General features: G+C 49.9%; 7 protein-coding genes across 7 annotated transcripts; 3 read left to right on the forward strand and 4 right to left on the reverse strand.

Annotated features, from left to right (window-relative positions):
- Positions 1–6,311: 6,311 nt before the first annotated feature.
- Positions 6,312–7,605, reverse strand: Z518_10964 (chlorophyll synthesis pathway protein BchC; the record flags this gene model as incomplete). Its single annotated transcript, XM_013411473.1, has 3 exons — positions 6,312–6,445; positions 6,544–6,596; positions 6,710–7,605. 3 exons carry the CDS (start codon positions 7,603–7,605, stop codon positions 6,312–6,314), a joined length of 1,083 nt encoding a protein of 360 aa, XP_013266927.1.
- A 2,809-nt stretch (positions 7,606–10,414) lies between these two features.
- On the forward strand, positions 10,415–11,677 carry Z518_10965 (uncharacterized protein; the record flags this gene model as incomplete). The annotated part of the gene is made up of 1 exon (XM_013411474.1): positions 10,415–11,677. One exon carries the CDS (start codon positions 10,415–10,417, stop codon positions 11,675–11,677), a length of 1,263 nt encoding a protein of 420 aa, XP_013266928.1.
- Positions 11,678–11,839: 162 nt separating this feature from the next.
- Positions 11,840–13,672, reverse strand: Z518_10966 (uncharacterized protein; the record flags this gene model as incomplete). Its single annotated transcript, XM_013411475.1, has 1 exon — positions 11,840–13,672. The coding sequence occupies one exon, from the start codon at positions 13,670–13,672 to the stop codon at positions 11,840–11,842; it is 1,833 nt and encodes a 610-aa protein (XP_013266929.1).
- Positions 13,673–15,480: 1,808 nt separating this feature from the next.
- Z518_10967 (uncharacterized protein) lies at positions 15,481–16,254 on the reverse strand (the record flags this gene model as incomplete). The annotated part of the gene is made up of 1 exon (XM_013411476.1): positions 15,481–16,254. One exon carries the CDS (start codon positions 16,252–16,254, stop codon positions 15,481–15,483), a length of 774 nt encoding a protein of 257 aa, XP_013266930.1.
- A 1,198-nt stretch (positions 16,255–17,452) lies between these two features.
- Z518_10968 (uncharacterized protein) lies at positions 17,453–18,952 on the reverse strand (the record flags this gene model as incomplete). The annotated part of the gene is made up of 2 exons (XM_013411477.1): positions 17,453–18,767; positions 18,828–18,952. 2 exons carry the CDS (start codon positions 18,950–18,952, stop codon positions 17,453–17,455), a joined length of 1,440 nt encoding a protein of 479 aa, XP_013266931.1.
- Positions 18,953–19,741: 789 nt separating this feature from the next.
- Z518_10969 (uncharacterized protein) lies at positions 19,742–21,336 on the forward strand (the record flags this gene model as incomplete). Its single annotated transcript, XM_013411478.1, has 2 exons — positions 19,742–19,940; positions 20,009–21,336. The coding sequence occupies 2 exons, from the start codon at positions 19,742–19,744 to the stop codon at positions 21,334–21,336; spliced, it is 1,527 nt and encodes a 508-aa protein (XP_013266932.1).
- Positions 21,337–21,666: 330 nt separating this feature from the next.
- Z518_10970 (uncharacterized protein) lies at positions 21,667–23,658 on the forward strand (the record flags this gene model as incomplete). The annotated part of the gene is made up of 1 exon (XM_013411479.1): positions 21,667–23,658. The coding sequence occupies one exon, from the start codon at positions 21,667–21,669 to the stop codon at positions 23,656–23,658; it is 1,992 nt and encodes a 663-aa protein (XP_013266933.1).
- Positions 23,659–24,505: the final 847 nt, after the last annotated feature.

The raw sequence follows: 24,505 nt of genomic DNA on the forward strand, positions 1-24,505 counted from the left end.
ACTGAATACACTCGCAATTCCCCCGTCAATCCAAGTCAGACGATTTCCTTTGCGGATTCACGAAAACCTGCTGATAAGCACTATGTCACCCCTAGAAACTCCGGTCATCCCTCTGGTTTCAGATTGGCAAGATTGTCGATGAAGAAAGTATCAATCTGGGTGTCAATGCAACACCGCAGTTCATTGGAAGTTTGATGGAGTTGGTCTGGGCACAGATTGGTACTACCTCCCCCTCCTCCTTCCCCTTTCCTCCAACCCAAAAAACCGTATCCTTATTATCCTGCGGCTCATGGTGAAACCTCATACTGATAAAGAGACTTGATCAGGAAATGCTGCTATCGACCTCGAATCTTTCGCCAGACACGCAGGACGGACCACTATAAAGACTGATGATGTGATGCTTCTGACTCGAAGAAACGAAGGATTGGAGACAATTCTAAGAGAAGAACTACAGAAGCTCGAGAAATCAAAGAAGCGGAACGATAAGACGAAGTAATTTCAGGTTCTTCCAGGGCACGAGACAGCGGATTGGAAGCGTTATGCCACTACTTTGACTCGACGGGAAGTAGAGCACTGGATTCTTGCTCACAGCTGCGTCCAAGTGTTATGATCCCTCTCCGAAAGGATCGGAAATAACGCACATTTATCGACTTCACTCCAGCTTCAAGATCGTCTCAGCGCGTCAGCCCGCCATCGACAGGTTGCTTTTTAGGGTGTGGCTACGACTTTGTCGAAAAGCGAGTGGCGTTCAAAGCCATCCTAGCATACTGGCAAATGGACCTCAGACAGTCCGTCCTCAGCAAATATAATCTGCGGATCAGCTCTGAGCAGTTCCCAAACGTGGAAATGACATATATCAACTTCCAGTTAATCGAACTCGAAAGGTCGAGAGCGTTGATGGCATACCCTGCATTCACGACCTTCGCCAGGAATTGTTGCCAACGACCAGACAAGACAGATTGGAGTGATGTCTAGAAAGGCAATTGTAGGACTTTACAAGCCCAGCAAGAAATGCGACCGTCCCCCAGAGATTTTGTCGATGTCCCGCTGAAGTCCTCGAACGACAGCCCCATGGATCTATCTTCCGCACCCTGTGTCTGCAAAGCCGAGTTGAAAGGTGACGGATTCTTCCAAGTCACAAATTCGGCAAAGCACAAGCAACCTTCCGTAGCCAAGCGATACAGATCCCCGTACTCCGCTACTTGATTTGAGGGCGGTAATTCAAACCAGGCTATTGAACACCCAACAGCACAAAGCTTCACCCCGATCTATCACAGCAAAAGGGACTCTAGGGAGAACAGACCCTTCCCATCTCCACAAAGATGGCTATTAGCCACAACCACGCTTTGTGGGCGATTCAGCTTCTCGCCCAGGCCCGAGGCGGATGATACGAATCGACGATAAAGGTAATGCGCTTGACCTTGTCACGTGATTCAAGACATTAGACGCTACGTGTTGCAACCTGGCTCAGCGATGTCGGAATGCACAGCTGGATGGTCAACATGCGAATACTCGTTTCTAGAACGGGTTGGTTGTATTGACTCGACACAAATTACAGGAATCAACCCAAATTGCAACGGGCGTTGGACAGGGCGAAGACGTGCCATCAACGACCGAAGACCGGGTCAAGTTCACCTTTTGCCTATTTACAGATGTATGGCCGTGACCCTGGTTTGATCTGATCTCACATTATCACTCAGCAATTCTTAGACGAAATTCAAACTCGAATTTGGCGTTTGCGGGTCCTGGCGGATCTGTGTCTGAACGCGATGCAAGATCAAAATTTACCATCTCGGCTAGTACCCTTTCCAATTACGATTACCGCCGCACCGGCTCTTGAACGTCTTGTGCATTTTTTAGTCCCCTGACGGTTTCTTTCGGACGGTTGTCCAGTGTCCGGGGCCCTGCTAAGGAGATGGCGCATCGGGCCTGTGGCGAGGGGGTCGTCCATGGAGAACGAAATGCCAAGCCCTAATTATCGACAATTTGATATGGAAGTTTGTGGCATCGAGGTTGTTGTGATCATGCTCGTACTCTACGTGGCTGCGACGTCTGATTCGTCAAATCAGGGCCTGGAAAGGTCGAATGTCCTCAAATTGGCGGCACGACCCATTGGGCACGATGATGGCATCTCGACATGCAAGTAAAGGAAGATCAATGACACGGCAATGCTCACGATGCAGTAGCAAGAAAGAAATATTCATTATCATTGCCGAAATCGGACCCCCTACCAAGAAGACTCTACCGCTGAATCACGGTCCAGGAAAGATCATGGATGACTGCATCCTTGCCAATGACCTCAACCGAAAATGCTTGCCCTCGACAACTGACAAAATTCCCATGTTGGCTTTTCAGGTTCCTCTTGGCGTCAGCCTCATCTGGGTAGCCTTGCAGCAGTCACCTTATCCATGAGAAATCCGGTGATTAATATCCACGATCGGGTTGCCTCCCGAAGTCCATGACCAGATATAATGACGGTCACCAGACATCAACACGATAGATCCTGACGTTGTGCCGCCTCCGATCACGCACAGGGCATGTGATGATCGCATCCTAGCTCCATCAGGCAGTCATGGACATTGGTAAACAGCGTCCAGAGCGGCCTGCGGCCTCAAATTTTGGACATATCCACGCGTATTCCCCTCCTGGATGGGTTTCCAGATGCAAGAACTACATCTCTTAGTGCTTAATCGATAAGCTGCACACTTTTCACCCCCGACTTATCAACATCATCTCGTGATTGAGACTGGAGAAGTTCAGCTTGACCCTGGTTCGACCTTGATGCCCGTGAGTTTTGGTTTCTGTTCAGTCTTCAAGTTACTTGAAGCATCAACTAGCCCACCAAACATGCACAAGGCGAGGCTATCCGATCGATCTGAGAGGGCCTCGGCAAGCGAACTTGTTGATTGTGCATCCGTATGGAGATTTGTGGCCCAGAGTAGCTGTGGATTGCTCTGAGATGAGCTGGTATCACTTCGAGGAGATGATGGGCCTGACGGCGAACTTGGATTGTTTTTGGCGTTTGTTGGCGAATCCATTCCCACGCCAGTGATCTTCCTAGTAGAGTTCGATCTGCTCGGATAGGAGCGTGAGGACCTTCAAAGCAGATGACGAGATCCTAGCGAGCGAAGATCGTGTTCGATTCGAGTCAGATGATTAGACGTTCTCGCCCTTGAGGTACGAATAAGATGCGTGGATTATGTGTTTGATTTCGAAGAAGTCAGAACTTGGACGCCCATTAAGTAGTATTCCGGAGGAAGAGGAGGCAGCTGAGGACCGCGGAATATCTCTGGAATGGGTATAAAAGGGAAGTCATCAATATTTACACGAAAAAGACAGCTAGATACTTAGTAGACGCTCATTCAGAAAGATACGGCGAGAGAACAACACCTGTTCCAAAAGACCACTTGTGGAGAAAGGGTCTGGGTGTCAGGAAATGGTCGAGTACCTAATAAAAACAATCGCATGAACAAGTCCCACCCCTTGGATGCATTTACCAATTTGTCTGCGGTTAGTGGATTAACTGACAAGGGCGACCGTTTGTCAGGGTATCAGGATCCTGAGGAACAGTGAGGTTCACTCTCGCCCACGGCATCAAAACGAAGGGTGTGATAAACGAGCAATACCGTTATCCACTTCTGCACGCGGAGTTGCGGACGAAATAATTATGCCTCAGCGAGAAACAAGGCATAAGGCTGATAATGTTGTGCGGAGAGGGTCCAGGCAGACCAAGAGGTATTTGCAAAAACGAACGACAATACGCAAAACCAATTGTCCATGTTGCTGGTCATTGAAGCGACAAAAGCCGGAGACCGGGGTACTTATCCATAGCGCTGGTGGCTTTGTAGCCAGTCGGAGAGCAGCATTTGGAGCTGACCAGATTGAGGCCGACAAGGCTGTGTGGCTAAATCTCCATATTGGGTACATTCGTGAGAGGAGAGCTTCTACTACAAAGAGGATGGGCTCAGCCACCGTGTTGATATGGAGCAAAATTATACCTTTTTGAATAGCCTTCTAACAGTATTTAGACATTGCCGAGTGCAGGTGATCCACATATTTCCTTTTGTTCACAATCTTCTCCACCAATCACCACTTCCCGTCTCCATTCATTCTACCGTCCTTTATGGCTGAGCCAAGGGGGAAGCTTCATGCTGGACCCAGTTACGGAGTCTCCTGGCATCAGCCTTGCGCTTACTTACTAGGTCGTGGCCAAGTGATGACTGCGTTGAATAGGCCCAAGATTAAATGACAATCAGCTAGTGTCAGCTCGCGTAATGCCTCTGCAAACGGTATAGTCTTGTACTTAGGCGACGTTCAGGCACTATCACTCCATCGGGACATTGATGGGGTTTCTGGGAACGGTTTGGGACCTCCGTTCTAGAGACATTCTGTCTTCCATCATCCATCAACATTCGCTGTCTACGCCGCCACGTTTGCGCAGGGTCTTCTTGTAAGTTTTCCTTTCCATTTCCCTTCAACCGTTTAGATTGTTTTTCGCTTGCAGTTTTATCTAACACACAAGACGATGCACAGCTCTCCGGCCATTTGCACTATATGCCAATTTTATTCGAATCTATCTGTCTGAATCCCCCGGTTCAAACCGGCGTCACCATCCTCTCTATCATGCTCACTTTGATCCCAGGAACTGCTATCATCGGCGCCCTAATCACTCGCACAGGCAGCTTCTGTTGGGCGATCTCAACTGGCCGTGTTCTCTCCACGTTCGCCGCGGACTTGACTATCATGTGATGCGACAATTCCAGTACCGCCACCACATGATTATCTTCGGCTTCGAGCACGGCCTACGCCTCAGCGCACTCAATTGCACGGCCCAAACAGGGCTCATACAAGCGATGAAGACGCCGCGATCGCCACGTACGTCTTCTTCCTCAGCTTCGGCATGGCGATTGGCATATTGGCGGGTGGCTCCATATTCCAAGACATCATGGAGGCGAAACTGCGCGAGTTCAATCTCCTCGCTTCCGTGGCTATATATGCTATAGCCCACATCGCAGCCCTCAAGAATATAGGTGACACGTCTCAATGTGCTCCTGTCACTCGCCTACGGTTACGGTTTCCACGACGTGTTTGGGCTTTCCTGCGGTCGTGCGAGTTTGGCGCCGATCATCTGCATTGTTCATCAAACATTTTGAGATTAACAAAGAGTTAGTGACGGTGCACAAATTGAAAGATCCTAGCACTCCGAGGATCAGAGTGGACAAGCCTCGCCAACACTGGCATCGGTACAGGCACAGTCAAGTCCGCACCCGCTTCCGAGGTCTGTGGCGCGGCCGGAACTTGAACATCTCAACTAGCCCACCACGATTGTTTTGAAAGACAAAAGGGTTTGTATTTTTTTGAACTTTGCAGACTAATGAATCACGAACATGTCTTCAATGCAAAAAGAAAACATCGACATTTCCTTGAGAGGGCATATTGGCTTGGATAATCTCGGCCAAAAAGTAGAAGACGCAAACAAAATGGAGATTTAGAGCACATCAAACGGCTATAACACCGAGCACGCTCAGCGCCGTTGTCGTTGCCGTTGCTATTTGCCTCACCAATCGAGAATTGTGATTGCTAATGTCGAATATTGAATACGAGCTTGGAGCTAGGAACTTGATAGAATATAATGGCAGCAGCTTACGCTCAATGCGCGTGATGGTGATGCTACAGGTGAGATGAATACAGCTAGTAATTAAAAAGAGCTTAGCGTTATGGGTTTTCTTGCTAGAGACGGACAGTTTGAATCGACGACGACGACGACAACTTTGATGATGGCGATGGCGACAGAAGTACTGGCAAGAATTAGATACAAGATGGAAAGAGAAAAAGAAATAAACAAGAGACGAAGCGAAAGCTTGAAAGTATGTGAATAAATAGATTGTGTAGACACGACATCATCGGCGGTGGTCGTAATGACACCCGCTTCCTTAGCTAGGAGACAGCAAAGGACAAGGAAAGGTAATATTCGAGTGTGGTATGTAAGGGATTTGGTACAAATACAAAATACCAACTAGTAGAAGCCCAGGTCCCTTGCGCAAATGGACAAATATCAGACGTCCGTCCCATATTGGAGGAATATGTTTCGAACTTTCGAATATCCAAATATTCACATTTGACGGGTGAGGAAATCCTCTGATGGACTGGAGCTGTGCATGGAGGGATCGAAGACGTCTGTCTCTCTTCTTTGCTGTACTTCCCGCCCCAGTCTTTCGTCCCTATTGTATTTCAAATGTGCGTTCCACATCATAACTTTCCTAGTTTTTGGGCTGGCTTCCATATCACCTCGGTCCGTGCCTCGGACCTTTTTATATCCCTGCGCCAACATCCACCAAGATCTTGACATGATTCTCCTTGTCTTCGATCAACGTCTTGAAGCCTTCTTCTGCCACTTGGTCGAGTTTGATGGTTTTAGTGATCATGCCTTCGGGATTCATGGCGCCTGCCACAAGACAACCCAGTTAGGATCGAATGCTTGATCATGAGCTGGGAAGAGTATTGGGAATTCGTGAAGTTGCGCAAGTTTAGGTCATCGCTCACCTGTTGAAATGGCTTTGACGACGGCTTCAAAATCACCGAGGGCATAAGTTGCTCTGTGTGTTGCAGCCAGTCAGCATCGTGGACACATGCAAACATCCATCCATCCAGGGTGCAGGGATGTTGACTCCACTCTCTCAGATCCATGAAAAAGAAAGACTAGACCTACATTCCCATATACGCTCTTTCTCTAAACACAACATCGTTCATGTTCAACGTCGCTCTCTTCTCCCATACTGCAATATTCACCAAAGTTCCTCGGGCTTTGATTGCTTTGAAGGCCGTATCGACTGCCGGTTGGACACCAGCTGCATCAAATCCCACATCTGCTCCTTCTCCGTTAGTCAATTTCTCGACCTCTTCGACGATGTCTGTCTTGATCGGATCCACCACATGATGGGCGCCGAATTGTTGGGCAAAAGCTCTCCGCTTGCCACTGACTTCGCTGACAATGATATTCCTACATCCTCTGCCAACTAGTGCCTGGACCACCGCGAGACCAATTGGACCACCACCGAGGACAAGAACCGAATCGCCCTCCTTGAAGGGTGAAATGTCCACTGCATGCCAGCCGACTGCCAATGGTTCGATCAGGGCACCAACTTCGAGAGAGATATTGTCCGGCAACGGCTTAACGCAGCTTGCAGGAACGACCATATGTTCACAAAGGCCACCACCCCAGCCGGAGAGACCCACGAATCCATTATTATCACAGCAATTCACCAATCCTCGTCGGCAGGCTCGACAGCTGCCGTCGTAGATGATGGGCTGAACGCATACTCGGTCACCGGGCTTGACGTGATCGACTCCGGATCCAACTTCCTCGACGACGCCGCTGAACTCGTGGCCAAGCGTTAGGGGGAGTGTCTCACCGGTTATTGGGTGAGGATGGCCTTGCGAAGGGATCAGATTTGCACCACCCAGATATTCGTGCAGGTCGGAGCCACAGATGCCGCAGAATTTGGGCGCGATTTTTACCTGGCCAGGCTTGACGGAGGGTACGGGGATTTTGTCAAGCCGTATATCGCGTTGGCCATAAAAGCGGACAGCGTTCATTTCCGACATCGAAAATGTCAGCGACGATTCTTCGACAAGCAAAGAAACAGGGAAGGTAATTCTGTGCTCGACGATGGAATAAATCAAGAAGGCGCAGGATTTGGTCGTGACGTATGCAGTTCACAAGAAGGAGGTTTAGAAAGTCGCTGGCGTGGTGGAATATGGCAAGAGGAGAATGCCGGTAGTCGGGCTTCCTGTTCGCAATTGATTGAGGATCCGTGTCGGGTATGCTCGATGAGGTGCAAGAATGCAGGAGTAAGACGGAGAAATCTGACAAAGAGAGGAGACGCGGGAAGAAAGAACAAAAGAAGCGTGGGAGGACATCGAAAACAACTTTCTCCCGCTTTCATGCCTCCACCCAGGACGGGTAATCAGAGTAGCTTTCATCACTCCGCTCTTTTTTAGCCCGAACAATGCCGGTCGTGCTCAGAGTCAAGATGGGAATCCAGTTGAAGCTGTGTGACAACCGGGGAGGAACCCCAGCTACAGCTGCAGGGTAACAACCAAAGGTGAAATCAACGCGTGATTTCTCCGCTCCACATGGTTTCTTGGGATTGCCGTTTGCTCTCTTTTTTTGCTCAGTTAAAGGAGTCAATTGGCTCTTGGAGAATTCGCGACATCGCATCTAGAACGGATGTGCGCGGTGCAGAGAACGGGTTCCTTGTTTGGGAAAAACCGAAAATGAGGGGCACACCGGGTGAAAGATGGAGGGAACTTGAAGGTTTGATAGTTTGATTGATCGATTGATTATTATGACGCCCAAAAACTAGCGTTTCCACGTGATTGTCCATCCCATGATCCCCATGCCCAGTTCCTGGTTCTCCATGCCCTCCCCGGCCTCAAGCTGCGGCTGTAGGTGGTGGGACTCTCAAGGATACATGTTTTCGAGAGCAAGTTGACAAGTCGTCATCGAGAGTGCTGGTCAGCAGAACAGTCATATTCGATGCCATCCTCCTCTTCTGTCCCTCCCTTGAGGTGCCCTTCTTATCCCTTTATCTTGTTCATTTTACGGTGGCTCCTCGTCTCTTGGTAGCTTTGACGAAATCCAAAATGTTTTGACTGCCTCTAGGTTCGGTTTCCTCTCTCCGTCTACGTATTTGCCACTACTGTCCCGTCGGTCGGACCACGCCCACGCAACTGCGCCAGGAGGCTGGCATCTCTTGGGCTTAGATGATCACACACTTTCCGTGTGATTGTCCGGTAAAACTCGATCGAGCCGTCGCTGGAAGACCCGCCTTTCTGCGGTTGTTGATTCGTTCTTCGGATCGTCCAAATCTGGGGAAGCTGCTGACAAGATACAGCAGGTTTGCCGATGTGAAGCACGTGATCGTATCTGGTCATGTGACCTGACCGCGTGGTTGGCATTGAAGGAGGCTTTCTCCGTCTCATTCCGTCCAATACACTAGTCGACAACCTTCCCCATGGGCTTTGGATTAGATCTTGGTCCACCCTATGCCGGGTGTCAGCCATCCCGGCCTCGAGATTGGTCTTCACATCTCATCGCTTCATCCACCACTGCAGCAAGCCTCCCCGACTCCAACTCGTTCTTGCCATCAAGCATCTTGATCAGCCACAGATTACATAGAAACGCGCCTTTATGACAGTCTCGGGAATCGGCGGTACGAGGATGTACCATCCGTTGTCAGGATTGAGGATTCTTGGCGATGGGTGAACCGCCATAGACTGAGGAAGTGTCAATGGTAGACCTTCTGCACCTACTGAAAGGCTTGCGCGAGCGGGTTCGTTCCGTTGCGTGATTCCCCATATTCTCTTTACCGGGAATTGGAAGAAGTCGGGCCATCATAAGGTTGCGAGCAACAGAATAATGGCACCACTGGAGATGCTCCATTCAGAAGCAAGGTCGTATCGGTAGAATTTTTGAATTCGAGGCAGCCCTCGAGGCTAGCAATCGACAGCGAGTTAAGACAACCTTTAAACCTACGGGAGCAGTGGAAGATGCCGGATTTGAGGTACTCTCCAACTCCACAAAGGGCGAAAAGAAGCTTGTACCTTCCCAGTTTGGGTTAGTGCAGGAACACGGCAAATCTTCTGCATATGGAGACGGCATGCTGAAGCCAGAAAAAAAGACACACGTGGATTGATACCATAAAACCGAGTGTCTCAAATACGCCAGAAGAGCCCAAAACTGTCACAAAATTAAGAGTTCAAAATGTCAGCACACGCCTACGCCAACACTGCTTCTCAAGCGTCATCGATGGGATACCAGCACACCGGTGGTGGATCCACAGAGCAATACCAACATCCAATAACCTAGAGGCGGGGTACCTGAAGCATCCAAGCCAACCCGAGGAGCAGATACTGTAAGACATCCCGCCCACAAGGGCTCTAACCACCCAGAATGATTCCTCCAACGACGAGATCCTCAAAACCCTAGGCCAACGAGGCTACGCGACCCATTAAAAGGCTGCTATTCTCTCATGCATTAGCCACCTGCAAATGAACGATCACAACTGCCGAGCAACAAATTCTCGAAGTCAAGCTACGAACACAGCCGCCACCATATTCCGAAACAGAAGAGAAAGAAACCGATAGAGGTGAAGGAGTCCCTAAGACCGGTTTAAGTAGTGATGGGGTGGTGAGCGCGATGTATGACCGGTCGGTGAATCGCTGGTGCCTGGGGTAAAAACTGCGGGTACGCTTCCCGCGAAGAAGCTAAAAATACGAGACTCTATACGATATCATCTTGTTACCTATGAAATCACCTATTAAAGTAGGAAAAATTCTGGCCCCGGACGTCCCACCCAGGGAGGCGTTCTAATCCTTGAGCTCATCGTCTTCTCTTTTCAATAGAATCAGAATGTCATCTTCCCCCTCTGAGGCAACCTACTTTCTCTCCTCCAACACAATCATCATCGCAGGAGCCGGCATCGCCGGACTCACATTCTGCATTGCCCTTGCCCATCACTTCCCTGGCGCCTCGAGGCCCAAAGTCATCGTATACGAGCGAGACAGCTATGAAATCCGTATTGGGCGCGAAGGATATTCCCTCTCTCTTCGCACGGATAACCGGCCAGGCGGTATTCAAGTCCTCGACTTCCTAGACATGTATGAGCGGGTCAGGGCCGTGAGTGTCAATGCAGAAGACGCAACTGAGGAGAGGGGAAGGTTCAACATCTGGGATCAAAATTTTCGATCCATCTTCCGCTTCCCCATGCAACCATTTGGACCCAAGAAGTTGACGGGAATGAGGATTCGTCGCAATGCGCTGCAGAAAGTCCTTGCTGAGGCTGCGGCGGAAGCTGGTGCTGAAATTCATTGGGGCACGGCCGTCAACGACGCGCAGTCCACCGAAGATGGCAAGATGCGAGTTTCTTTGAGTGACGGGAGAACTGAGCTGTGTGATATCTTGATAGCAGCGGATGGGTCTCGGAGTAAGATTCGGTCAGTGTTGAGACCAAATGACAGACTCGACTATACGGGATACTACACTTGGGGTGGAACCACACGATTTGCCCATCGAGGGCAAATTCCAAAGCCCGTTGATCGGGACTGGGGAGTTTTGCTGGGCGGCAAAGGAATCGGGTTGTTCGTATCACCCGTTGACGACAAATCTGTGCTCTGGGGTCTGAGTCGAGCAAGTCGTGAACCCCAGGAGCGACTACGATATCCCATCCTTCAAGAACGGTTGAACGAGCTCATGGAAGAATCGACGAAGGTGGCAGCAAATTTCTCTCCAGTCGTAAAAGATTTGATCGCTGCCACGGATCCCAGCACGGTGATGCAGGTCAACGCCATGGATCGGCCTCCATTTCCACATTTACCGTCCACATATGGACCAGTCATTTGGATTGGAGACGCCAATCATGCAGTGAGTCCATTCGCTGGAAATGGTGCAAACATGGCAATCATGGACTCGTGGGATCTTGCCAGTTGCTTCAAAAAGACGCACACGCTGGAAGAGGCCCTCGCAGCATATGATCAGATCTCTGTCCCTCGAGCTCGAAGAGTCTTGAAGGTGTCTCGATGGAGCATCGATCTTGCGCATGCGACAGGACTTAAATTGATCCTGTACAAAATCGTCATCAGGATAATGGGATACCTCACCGGAGTCCCATTTTGACAAAAATTCGAAAACTTTCATTGGTTGCTTCCAGTCAAATCGGAAGTGTTATAGCTCATCTTGATGAATGAAATAGGCAGATTGCTTTCAGGAAGGCGGTGGTTGCTCTAGTGTGAGCTTTTGATGGCGCTATAGGCAAGATGATGACTGAAAACTGGTAATTCAGACAGTCGACGTATGAGTCAACTGTTCTCTTGGAATCCAAACTCCTCCGTTTCCCACCAACCGATCTCTGAGAGATGCCCCTTCTGTACGCACACCCAATCTATGCACTGGGACTCGATCGATCTGCCTCTGGCTGCTCTGCCGGAAATCGACATATCGCTCTGTGAATGATCGACTTGAGGCCGCTGATTTAACCTTTTCCACATTAGCCTCTGCAGTCCATGCCGATCGAGACAGGCTTGCATTGGTTGTGGCAACATCTTTGTAGAAGTCAAACAGCTGAGCATCAGTGTCCGGTTCCTGTCCTGGCTCGGGTTCTGGTAGAGCACGCAGATATCCCATCAGGATGACAGATAGCTTGGCATCAAAGAATTGAGCTGATTGAAAGTCGTGTATCAAGTAGACGCGGGCAGTATTCTTATGAACAACTGTCCTCCTTCGGTCAGGGTCTGGGGAGATGAAAATGAGAGCTTGGTGCCATTCATCAGGGACGTTCTTCTCCTCTCCAGCCAGTTTCTTGGGCAAGTTTACTGTAGCCCACCCAAAAAAGACACCTTTGTGCCGCCAGAGAATGTCTTCGGGTACTCCTGTTAGATTGGCAGTGGGCATATTCAACGATTCTTTACTTCTCCCGGTCCCAGGTACCACTTTTCCATGAAACCGTACAGGAAAAGGCGAAACGGGACCCGATGCCGGTCCGACGATATCTGGACGGGCCAGGGCATCGTACGCTTGTCCTTCAGAGGGACTGAATGCGGTTTCTCGAGCTTCATCGTATTGTTCATTCATGTTGTCGATTCGATCCTGGACCCCGCTTGCATCATAGGCCGTGGTCATGGCTTGCTGAGCTAACGCACTAGGTTGATATATCTGGGATATTTGAGTGGTCACAGCCGACCTAGCAGTTTCGGCCAGCGGTGTCAGAGTGGCCGACACGGTGTCGCTTGCTACCACCGAAGCCAACTTGATTCCCATCTCGATTGGCATTGTCTTTAGCGACGCACCCCTGATCACGCTGCTGTCGGTGGACGAGGAGGCGAGGCGAAATATCGGACTGCCGCACAGGACCTTCTTTCCTTCAGCGGTGCACAAGACAACTCTCAAATAGCCATCATCGGCATCGCAAGGAATTCTGAGTATGTCAGTCTCGCGAACACGGTGAGATCGGATCTCTTTCGGTGCTTTCTTGAGGAACTTGTTGATATCTCGCTGCCACGCACGTTCATTGGCAGGATTAAGTTGATCAGGCGTGGCTTTGACGACCGGAGTGACGTCAATCCAAGTGCTTCTCGCGCCTAGTAAACCGCCAATTTTCAAGCCTGTCTTCCCAGAAAATCCCTTCCGTTGTAGCCACAGAGTCCTATCGGAGGGCAATTCTCGGTCGGAAAAGATGGTAATTGCTAGATTGGTGGAAGAACCACTATAGTAGACTATGCCGAGAGAGTGTCGTAGTATCGAGTAATGCTTTGTCGATTCGTAGGGGTGAGTGATGAGACCGCCAGCAAAATATCGGACTTCTTGCCAAGCTTTGGTGAATTTGGACTGCCCTGGAGAAGAGCTTTCTGTTGTAGGACTGAGGGGAGTGGATGGAGTGGATGATAGAGGAATGTTTGGATGGTTAAAGTTCGTTGATAAGCTGGTTGGTGACGTGACCATTCCAGGGGGGGACTCAAGGCTCATGGCTTGTAAGATAGCACTCTGTTCATCCACGGACAAATCATCCGGAGTGGTATACTGATGATTCAAATCGTCACTTTGAGCTCCTCTCAGCTGCGGGCCGTTGCTCTTCTCCATCTTGGAGGTGCCGCTGGAGTCTTTGGACGCCGACATGCTGAACATACAAAAAGTCAATCAGGGCCGGACACATTTCATTCAAGGCGCATGGCTAATAACCTGGTGGAACCAGCAACGAAATTGCAGCTTCCTATCCATCTTGGATGCAGGTGCCGAATCGAGGACACGACTTTGATTCAACAAGAAATCGGATGATATAACTTACAGGTCGAAAAAAGCTTGTCATCCGGGGGAGGGGCCTAGAGGGACAGCCTCCATTCCGGGCAACCCGGCGAGGTAGCCGCGCCACACTCGCGTAATGGGAGAGTGTCATCTCCTCTGGTATTTCTCTTGGCATCTTCCAAGCTGTTCCTCATATCATACCCCATCCAGTACCATCTTTACGATTTCCCCATGAAAGCTCGTATCCGCTTTCATTGATGCCGTAGGCATGGATGATTCTCTTGCCTTTCAAGGCCCCCCTTCATTCTCTCCGTCTCCGGTCCCAATCCCCTGGTCTTGATGACCTTAAACTTCCCTTCTGGTCCAAAACTGGGGGATACATCTTCGCCGCCATCTCCAACAGGTGGTTTCCGGCTTCTTCACGTGGGTAATCAGCCCAGTCATTGGGCTCTTTGGTTCATCCTATGATGGCCCCTCCTTCTAGTGGTCTTCGAATGATGAATGTGAAAGATCCATCTGCGTTGATCTGCGTAGTCGTTCGATCACATGGACTGGAAAACGATGCATGTCTGACCTGGAAGGGGAAACGCTTTTCAACAGAAGCAATAGGACATTGGAGGCTTGCCACAGGCTAATCGACTCACCTCTCATAAGGGAAATGTTGGGATCCCCAAACCTGAAGCCTGAATAGTTAACCGCCATATCCATGCCGCTCCTAAGGGCAAAACCTTCCTCAGCACATGCCAGTGTTCTATTCGTGGATCCCCCTCCCCTTAAGCGAAACTTTCTGAGCAGAAAAGCACAATGGACAGGTGGTGTCGAGACCGCGTCGTGGTGGTGCGAACCAATAGCAACAACCCATCGGGTTGCTAAGATTCTGGATCTAAGAGAGGTGCAGTTTCATTCAAATCTCTAATGCCACCCACACGAAAGCGATCACGAGACTCAACAAAGGCGATGATGCTGCAAATCTACATAGTTGTTTGATTCCAGGGAAAGAGTGCACCATGCCAGTAATAGAGGCAGATGAATCCAAAGATTGCTCCACCTCTACACATGTCTGTCCTCCTTCTCGTGTACCCGCTTACGTGGAGAATGGAATGAGATGTGAAGACCCTTTACGGTATGGAGATATCAAGGCCCCTTGCAGATAGATAATATAGCCTCAGGCCGTTGACAGATCCGCCGACATTATATCACATAACCGGTCGAAACACAAGTGCGGAAAGAGACGACAGACAGAAAGATAGAAAAAGCCAATTTGATGAGATGAAACGATGTGGAGTTCTCCGGTTTTGAGATTTTTGCGTAAATTATTAGATACTAATGATATAGGAACAGTTGTGGCGGTTATCATCCGTCGTACCCGTACACAATTTTGCATTCCTTTTCCTCCTTGCGTAGTCGTGATGCATTTAAAACTAGCGAAGACTCCGTTACCCGTCGCAAAGTGCCGCTGCTCTTGCTACAAAGAAACGAGACCGTTCCACTCCGCTCCGCTCCGCTCCCACCCTGTTTTTCAGGAGAAGAGGTTTCATTCTGGTTCGAGAGAATAACAAATCTGCCGAAAAGGTAGTTGTCGGTACAGAGTGTGGGAGTGACGAGCTTTCTATGTCATAATAGCGGGTCTCCGGAATTTTTACCTGCTGTGGTGGTAGTGGTCCTATCCGGACTCGAATCAACTAGTAGTTCGTCGCGGGGGCAGCGTACCCTTGCATACCGTAGCCGGGTTGGCCGTACTTGGGCTCGGAGGAGAGAGGAGAATGACCGGCATTGTTCATGGTTGAGCCAGTCACGCCGGTTTCGTGGCTTGGACGGTATGTGGAGGTGGGGCCGGTGCCGATGGCCATCTCTGCATCACGAGTCGGTTGGACTCTACGGTTACGCTTCCAGAATGGACGACGGCCAAAGCCCTTGGTGTAGTTGTTGGTAGGGCCGGGGCCAAAGCGCTTCTCCTTCTTGTGGTGACGGGCCAAGAGAACCTGGACGACTGCTGTGAGGAGGAAGAGAAAGATGTTGACGACGGCAACAGCAAAGCAGGACGTGTTCAATCTGCAGACAAAGGCCCAATTGCCGGCGCCAGGGGCGGCTTGGTTGTCGAGGCCCGTGCCGAGAGGAGTGTTGACCATCCCACGACATGAGTTGGCACCGTGGCGGGTATAGTATGCGATCGCGGCGAAGCAGCCAACGAAGCAGATATCGAGGACGACGGCGATGAGAGCGAAGAAAAAGACGCCTCCAAGACAGAGGGTGAAGAGAATGCCGAAGATGGTATAGAGACAGGCGGCGCCAGACATGCCTTCAACGGCCAGCTCCCATGTTGGAATGGTGATGTTATGTCTAGCCAGGACCGCGAGGAAGTAGCTGTAGATACCGAAAATGATAGCGGCACAGGCGAATTCGATGATTCGCAGGCCTGTCTGGCCGAGTCGTAGAAAAGCGCCACCGTGGCCCATAATGGTGGATTTGTGGTCGTGGGGGCTGAGAGAGGGTTCGCCGACGACTGTCTGTTCGGTCGGATTTGTGTGGTAGAATAGAAGAGACGAAGCAATACGAGGGGATTTGGGCGCCTTTGTAGCTTCTGCGACAATTCAAAAGTGACGGGCGCCCAAGTGACGTTGATCGTCTGCATCCTGCTCTGGTGGTGTGTAGAAAGGTCCAAACTAGGGAAGACGCGGTCGCCGCATGTCTGATTGGCCGGAGGAAGCCCTGCGCCACAGGCATTACATCAGGATTTCGCTCAAGGTTTTCTTGGCGACTGCGCCATTGGCACGTTTCGTGGGCCGATGATTGGCTCGATCTTGACAACCTTCTTCGATTGTGCGACTTTTGTACTTTGCCATTGGCACATTGACCCCTCCACAACGACGCACGCGCCACAAGTTGAGGCGTAAGTCTTGTGCGTCGAGCTGAGAGAAAAAAAAAAAGAAAAAATTAACACGGCAAAATGTCAATGCTCATGCCAATTGCCAATGTCTGTGCCAGTGCTATGGCCAACCGTACTATCCTTGTGTGGCGATCACTCAAACTTCTCAGTCATGACGTCAGTCTACCGGAAAGTTTCCCAACGACCTCGAGTTCAGAGAGCCCTGGAAATTACGTACAGAGGTATTATTTACTTTGTCTGCTTGTCACTACTGGCACGCGTGACTGGTAGAAGAATACACGATCCCGACGATGGGCACCTGCGTCAACCTGCCCTGGTCTTCTTTGTCCAGGCGAACGGTCCTCTTGATCACAAGAAAATAGTCCAGCCAACAACAGAATACACAATGCGTTACCGCGAAGATTTTAAGAGTTGGCGAAGGCATTGACTCAAGATGCAGCAGGCATGATTGGACCTTGTTTGATCGAATTGCCAGAATCCACGTTTAATTCAGGCCAAGCCATCGCTAGGTTCCAATGATACACAGACAGCTTATCGGTAAAGGAACTTTTTTTTTTTCCCCTTCTAATTCATCTAATCATTAGCATGTCCTATGTTCTTCGAAACTTCGACCTGCAAAGTCATCTGCAACTATGTCCATCGAAGAGAACTTCAACTATGCGCATGGCTCCATGAAGGTAGAAAGAACGAAAACATTGTTCGAGAAGACGACAATCCTATCACCCCCAGTATCTGTTTCTTCACATCTTTTCTTTATCACCAATCCCTCACAACTGCGCAACAAGACCAACCGCCAAGGCGCCCATGATCAAAGATCCAAATTGGATGTCATCGACTTTTGTTGCAGCGTTGGTATTGCTTGGTGAGCTCGCACTGCTACTTGCAGTCGACGATGGTGAACCACCCTCAGGAGTAGTACCACTAGTATTGTTCCCAGGCAAATTGCTCTGATCACTGGCTAGGATGTTCAACTCAAGTCCAGTGATTTCTTGTCCATTCGTGGCATAGACAATCTGCGAAGGCTTGGTGTCCGACACGGAAGAGGTTCCAGCGGGAAAATTCCCGGAGACACCATTTTGGATAAGATCATCCACCCCATCTGGACGAGCAGGAATGTCAAAGCTCATGGTGAAGTTGGTGCCCGAAAGAAGTTCAAATGTACAGTCGGGAGGAGTAAGAGAAGTTGCAGTAGCATTGGCCTTTTCCAGCACGCTAACGTCCAGGGAGTCGTACTGCTTTCTAAGGTTGTCGTAATCCTGGAGGATGCTCACGGTGTCATTGTCATTGAGATTGACCAAACCATAATTATTTGGCTCCTCGCTGTATTCGTAGATAAGACCGCCAGAGAAGACTGTGGTCATTTGTTCGGAGTACAAGACGGGGACCTCCGTGAAGACACGAGGGGTGACCAGGTTGCAGCCATATTCGGAGAAGAAGATGGGGATAGTGGTGTTACCAAAATCGCTAACTAACACGTCGTAGCCAGAAGATTCGAAAGTCGCATCACCACACCACGAATAGGAGTTCAAACCGAAGAAGTCGATTTTGGAGGCGGTGTCGTTGGACAACCCACAAGACATGTAGTTGAAGGTGCCCACGAGCAATGGACGGACATCGGCAGCGGAATAGCCGACAGGAATTGGTCGTGGAGACTGAGCCGCAATGTAGTCTTTGACGTCACGGGTGACAGCTCTGATGTATGCGGGAACTTCTGGGACCGAGTCTTCGTTGATGACTTCATTGCCACTGAAGAAGCCCAAGGTATTGTTGAAATGCATGAAACCTTCGACGACCTGGAAAACGCGCTCCAAATAATCCGAGTTGTATGATTCCCATGGAGCACCGCGATTGAGAGATTGATTGGGCAAGGGACTGTTGACGTCGAGAATCATGTAGATACCAGCTGCGTTGAAGATTGAAGCGCATTCGGAATGGTCCAGATCAGGATCGAGGTTGTAGACTCGGATGGCGTTGACACCTAGTCGCTGCATGAGGACAGCATCTCGAAGGCAGACTGAAGCATCGCTCAGCGGGTCGATACCAGAACCAGGATTGAAGCCCGAAGAGCCGCCGGGTTGATAACTGTTTGTCCACACGGTCAGTGTTGTATTTTCTTGCAATCGTAAAGGCGCCGTCTCTTACGCCACACCGATAATCTGGAATCGGGTGTCATCGACGCTGTTGACGAAGTCGGACCCTTTGACGACCAGCGGGGAGACGGCAAATGCGTAAGTGGTACACAACGCGATGAGAGCGAGGAAAGTCATTTTGAACTGTAAATCGATCAGTTTAGATTCGTGGGAGGCGAATTCTGATCCTGACCTGAGCCATTTCGACTGGTAATTTATCCCGAAGCGGTGGAAAAGGGAATAGTGTATGACAAAGGTAAGGGAAGCGAGAGGAAGTCTGAGATTGCCAGATGGAAAAAAAAGTTGAACGAAAGGTACAGCTTCCCAGACAAATGGACCTACAAAGAAAGAAGTGAAGCGCAGGGAACGCCCGCAGGTGTGATTCTCGAGAAAGCGAAGGTAAGAAGCTCGCGGAGGATGCGGACAATCTGCAATTCTATCTATGCAACCGGGCCGACCTGCGTCTAGAAGGGGGCCCCATACAATTTTTTGGCAACAAGGGGATGCACGATAACGCGCATGAATTGCGACCGAGCCCGGGGCATAGGAGTGGCTAGAACAGGAAGCCCGTAGAGGTTGTGCCAATCATACTGGCGAATTTCTCGTAGTGGCGGACTTCCATCGGGCCCCCCCTACAGTAGGTCAGCAAATGCCAGGAAATTGCCCGAGCCAAGCCTATGCCTAGCGCATGCCCAGCGCAAAGAACTGCACGATGAGAAATTCAGATCCACGATGGCACGCAATGGATCTTGATTAATGGACTTCATTAGTAGGGAAGGTTTGCCGACATGCTAAGTTGCGACCTGATTTGATGCGAGTGGGTGCTAAGATTACAAGCCTTGCTCTGCCTCAATTCTTTGGTTGTCACGGCAGATGAGAATGTGGAAGTGAGGCTAGTCCCAGCTTTCCAAGACGTTCACTTGCATTATGCTCTCCTCACGCAAAATTGCCTCTTCATCTCAGGGGCCGCAAAAAAGCATTGTCTTCTTCCACCCAGATCTTGGGATTGGTGGAGCAGAACGGCTGATTGTTGATGCTGCCGTCGGTTTACAAGAGCGGGGAAACAAGGTCGTCATCTTCACTTCTCATTGTGATCCCCAACACTGTTTTGAAGAGGCCCGAGATGGTCAGTTCTATCTGGGTTTTACCCATTGTGTTTCGACAACTAAAGTATTGACAGACTTGTGAATATAGGCACCTTAGATGTCCGAATACGCGGAAACACTCTCTTCCCTCCTTCTTTCCTTGGTCGTTTTCATCTCCTCCTCGCCATTCTTCGCCAGACCCACCTTGTTCTGTCGATTGCGCTCTGGAGTAATGAACTGGACAAACTTCGCCCCGACATCTTTGTTGTCGATCAGCTCTCAGCCTGCGTTCCCCTGCTACGATGGTTGTACCCTGGTCGCCAACGGACTTTATTCTATTGTCACTTTCCTGATCAATTACTTGCCAATCGCCGAGCTCGCGGTATTCTAGGGTTGGCAAAGAAAATATACAGGTTTCCCTTTGATTGGCTGGAGGGTTGGAGCATGAGGGGGAGCGACCGAATAGTCGTTAACTCGGCTTTTACCAGGTCTGTTGCCTCGAGGATTTGGCCGTCATTAGCCGGCTCATTAGGCGTCATATATCCCTGCGTGAATGTCGAAGAAAAAGGCCGACAAGATGAAATAGACCAGAAGCCATTGTGGGATGGCCAATTCAAGATTCTTCTGAGCATCAATAGATTCGAAAGGAAGAAGGACATCGGCCTGGCTCTCCAAGCATACCGAGAACTGTCCGATGCTGATCGTGAAGCGACACGTTTGATTATAGCTGGAGGCTACGACCAGAGAGTCGGCGAGAATGTTCAGTATCACAAAGACCTCGTTGATATGGCCGAGGGTCTCGGATTGTCATCGGCTACAGCCAAAACGGTGCCCACGGCATTAGCCATACCCAACCATATCCAAGTCCTATTCTTATTGTCTGTACCTGGTCCATTCAAGGCTACCCTATTAAAGAATGCCCGACTTTTACTTTACACGCCCACAAACGAACACTTTGGTATCGTGCCAGTCGAAGCCATGCACTATGGTCTCCCGGTTCTTGCTTCAAATACTGGAGGGCCTCTGGAAACGGTCGTGGAGGGGAAAACAGGTTGGTTGCGCGATGTATCCAAGGTGGATGAATGGGCTGCCATTATGAGGAAGGTTTTGCATGAACTCGACAGCGCCGAACTGAAGAAAATAGGTCAGAATGGAAGGGAAAGAGTCAGGGAGCAGTTTACGAGAAGCACCATGGCCAGTAAGCTCCACGACGAAGTGACGCAGATGCTCGGCAGCAAAAGAAGCGTTTTCCTTGAAAGGAAGGATATTGTTCTAGCCCTTTGGCTCGGGACAGCGTTTCTGGCTGCATTTGTAGCGACGATTATCAAGGCGAAGTATGGTCGAGGAGACAGGAGAGCGACTGAGTTCGCGCGGGCTCGGAGGATGCACTCAAACTCGGACCCAGAGCTGCCATTGTTCGGCGGCAAGGCACAATAGGAGGCACTCGCCGAGGTATGATGATGATGAAACAAATCAGTCAATAGACAAAATTAAATTGGCTGCCCTGAACACGCGTAGTTCGGGCGTTGACCAAATTAAACAATAGCCGCTTTACGCGTTGGTCGGCAAGGGGAGACGCGCCTGCGCCAAGATTGTTTAGACGTCCAGATTGGGCTGGATTCCTTTCGGGGATAATATTTGCGTCTCTGGCTTCAGCAGCATCCAGCCTCAGCCTCAGTTGTTATTGCCGGAACTGTCATTCGCTGCATCTTCCCTTGGTTCTTTTTGTCGTAATAGTATAAATGGAAGATCTTCTGGACTGCAATAATGACAACCGAAGTGATCGAGCTTCTCTCTTCGAGTTCGCCGGAAGCTGCGCCTCCGAAACAAAAGCTGATCTCCCGATCCTCTGCATCCATTGAAAGGCTTGATTTTTCCTCCGATGACATTGATGACACGGGGTCAATTGATTCCGAGATCGATTGGCCGTCCAAGAGACTGCGACGAAGTCCTGAGCCGGATTCGCAGCCAGAGCAACCTGGAGCAAGTTTTGACAACAACCCGATGTCAAACATCACTTTTGAGATCTCATCCGACCATGAATCACTGCTTCACGCCAAGTTTGATATTGCTATGCAAGCATCGAAAAGATCTCCAGAGCGACAGATCCGGGTTAGCCTTGCCGACGACATTATATTCTCCTCGTCGGCGCCAGAACCGAGGACTAAGGAGCAAAAGAACTTCGAAGCTACCTGGAAATTCTCGTTGGATGACTCGCAAGATGCACTCATGGACGATCCGCCCTTCACTTGGTCTGAGCCAACGAGAATGGAGCTGCAAGATGAGGTGTATTCGAATCGCACGGCCAACCTTTTGGCAAACCTGACGCAGGAATGTAGCAAGGACGAGAGAGCCAAGTCTCGACTGCCTAAATCGAAAGCATCGGAAAATCGAGGGAATGGAAAGTCTTCAGCCAATGTCCTCGATGACATTGTATTTTCGTCAAACCCGGCTCAGCCCAGAACCACGAAAACTTCCAAATTGTCGGAGTCTGAGAAAGCTTGCAAAGCAGCTGAACGAGCCAGAGCGAAAGCATCCCGAAGTGCCGAAATGGAATCCAAGAAAGAAAGGAAACGGCTGGAACGCGAGCGAAAGGCCCTGGAAAAGCAGAAAGCTGCCGATTTAGCGGAAGTGAATAGAACTCGGACGAATAAGAAAGACGCGGCTCCTGAAATGATCGTGGATATGTCAAGCTTTCTCAAAGACACCCACGTCGGTAATCAGGTCGAGGAATACATGAAGAAGGTTGAAGTGGAAGTCAACTATATCGACGAAGAGGCCAATCTGATAGAAGGTATCCCACAACCAGATCAATACGGAAATATCGTGACGTGGCGGCGAAAGGTGACGTCTACATACAACGATGAAGACGGTCAATGGGAACCTGCATCCCGAAGCCGAATTGTGACGGAGAAGCACGTTTTGATCCATCTTCCCGCTGTCGAATTTGCCGCCATGGTGGCGGGGCCCAAGTCCGCGTCTACGTCTACAGTGTCAGCCTCACCCACGGAAGCAGAGATGAAGTTGAAATTAGACGCTCATGTGGCGTTGATTCGGCGCCGGTTTCGGGACTGTATTCCTATCTATCTCATTGAGGGGCTGAATGGCTGGCTCAAGAAGAATGTCAACGCCAAAAGCCGAGACTATGTAGCTGCCGTTCGGGCTCAGATGTTGCAGCCTGAAGAGGGCAGCTCATCGAATGCGGCACCCAGTGGAACCGAAGCAAGATCTCGAAAACGAAAGAAAACGGCCATCCAATCCCTCGACCTGTCATTTGTCACCTCTGACATTGTTGAAAACCTACTACTACATCTTCAGCTCGCTCATCAACCAATATTGATACATCATACCGTGTCGCCCGGGACCACAGCCTTTCAAATATCTACGTTGACTCAGCATCTTGCCACGCGGCCGTATCGGTTGGCGCAATTGAATCATAACCTCAAATTTGCATCATTTTGTATGGATAGTGGGCAAGTTCGGGCCGGGGATGATGCCCAAGATACGTTTGTCAAAATGCTCCAAGAGATACAGCGGGTGACTCCGAGTATGGCTTACGGAATCGTGAATCAATGGAACACGGTCAGAAAGCTGATCAACGGCTTCGACCAGCATGGAAATCTGTTGCTGGAAGATGTTCGGAAAAGTGTAAACAAAGACGGTGGGTGGAGTGACAAGAGGTTGGGCCCTATGATCAGTCGAAGGCTGTTTAAGGTATTTATGGGCAGAGATCCTTCTACCACAGACGGAATGTCATGAATCTTGGTTTTCAATGGTATCGGTCAGTGTTTGGCAAAGGGTGGCCATATGGACGGAGTTAATGTCAGCATCGAGTAGTGGCAAAGAGGCAGGTTGTACATGAGTTCTGCGATATCAACAGTAATTAACAAATCAATTTGGTTGCCCCCCCTTCTCCGAAACACAGTGTATGGGATACTCCACAGTCAGTAAGCTGGATGACCAAGCAATCAACGCCAACGGCCACATAAAAAACTGGGCGGGACTTTTTTCAAGCTTAGGTGGCCTTAACCCAATTCTAAAAGCAGCTTCAGACGCAAAGCCTCATATCAAGCGAGCGTCCAGGGTGCGGACCCTGCGATAGCATCATATGCTAGACAGTACGTATCGATACTCTCGAACAGTCTCGCACCGTCGTTTCGGTCTGGTGGTCCTCCGCTATCATCCACGTTGACGCACCAGCATCCAGCGCCACACAGCAGCCTCACAACTCTTGGCATTCTTGGCATTCTTGGCCCAGTCTTTGGATCATCACCGAAGCGTTGAACATACGCTTCTTAACAAACCGAAATGTTCTCAACAATATGGAAGGCAAAGCGACATTATGAAGCTCCTTGTTGTGGTTAGATATGAGGAGTCTTTTAAACGCTCTGATTCCGAGCCCAGCAGGGATTCGAAAGCCTCTTATCAACGGTGAAACAAACTGTTTCGGACCAGCTTTCAAGCCTCGTTTGGGCCCCAACCTTGGTTTGATGACTATTGCTCGCCATGTCCGGGCCTAACAGTTTAGTCTGATAAGTCAAGCGGCAGGTAAGCAATGAATTTTGTCACCTACAGTCCTTGGCTCCTTGCCAAAAAAAACCCCATC

Source organism: Rhinocladiella mackenziei, assembly GCF_000835555.1.
Source record: "Rhinocladiella mackenziei CBS 650.93 unplaced genomic scaffold supercont1.10, whole genome shotgun sequence".
In the NCBI taxonomy this organism is placed as follows: domain Eukaryota; kingdom Fungi; phylum Ascomycota; class Eurotiomycetes; order Chaetothyriales; family Herpotrichiellaceae; genus Rhinocladiella; species Rhinocladiella mackenziei.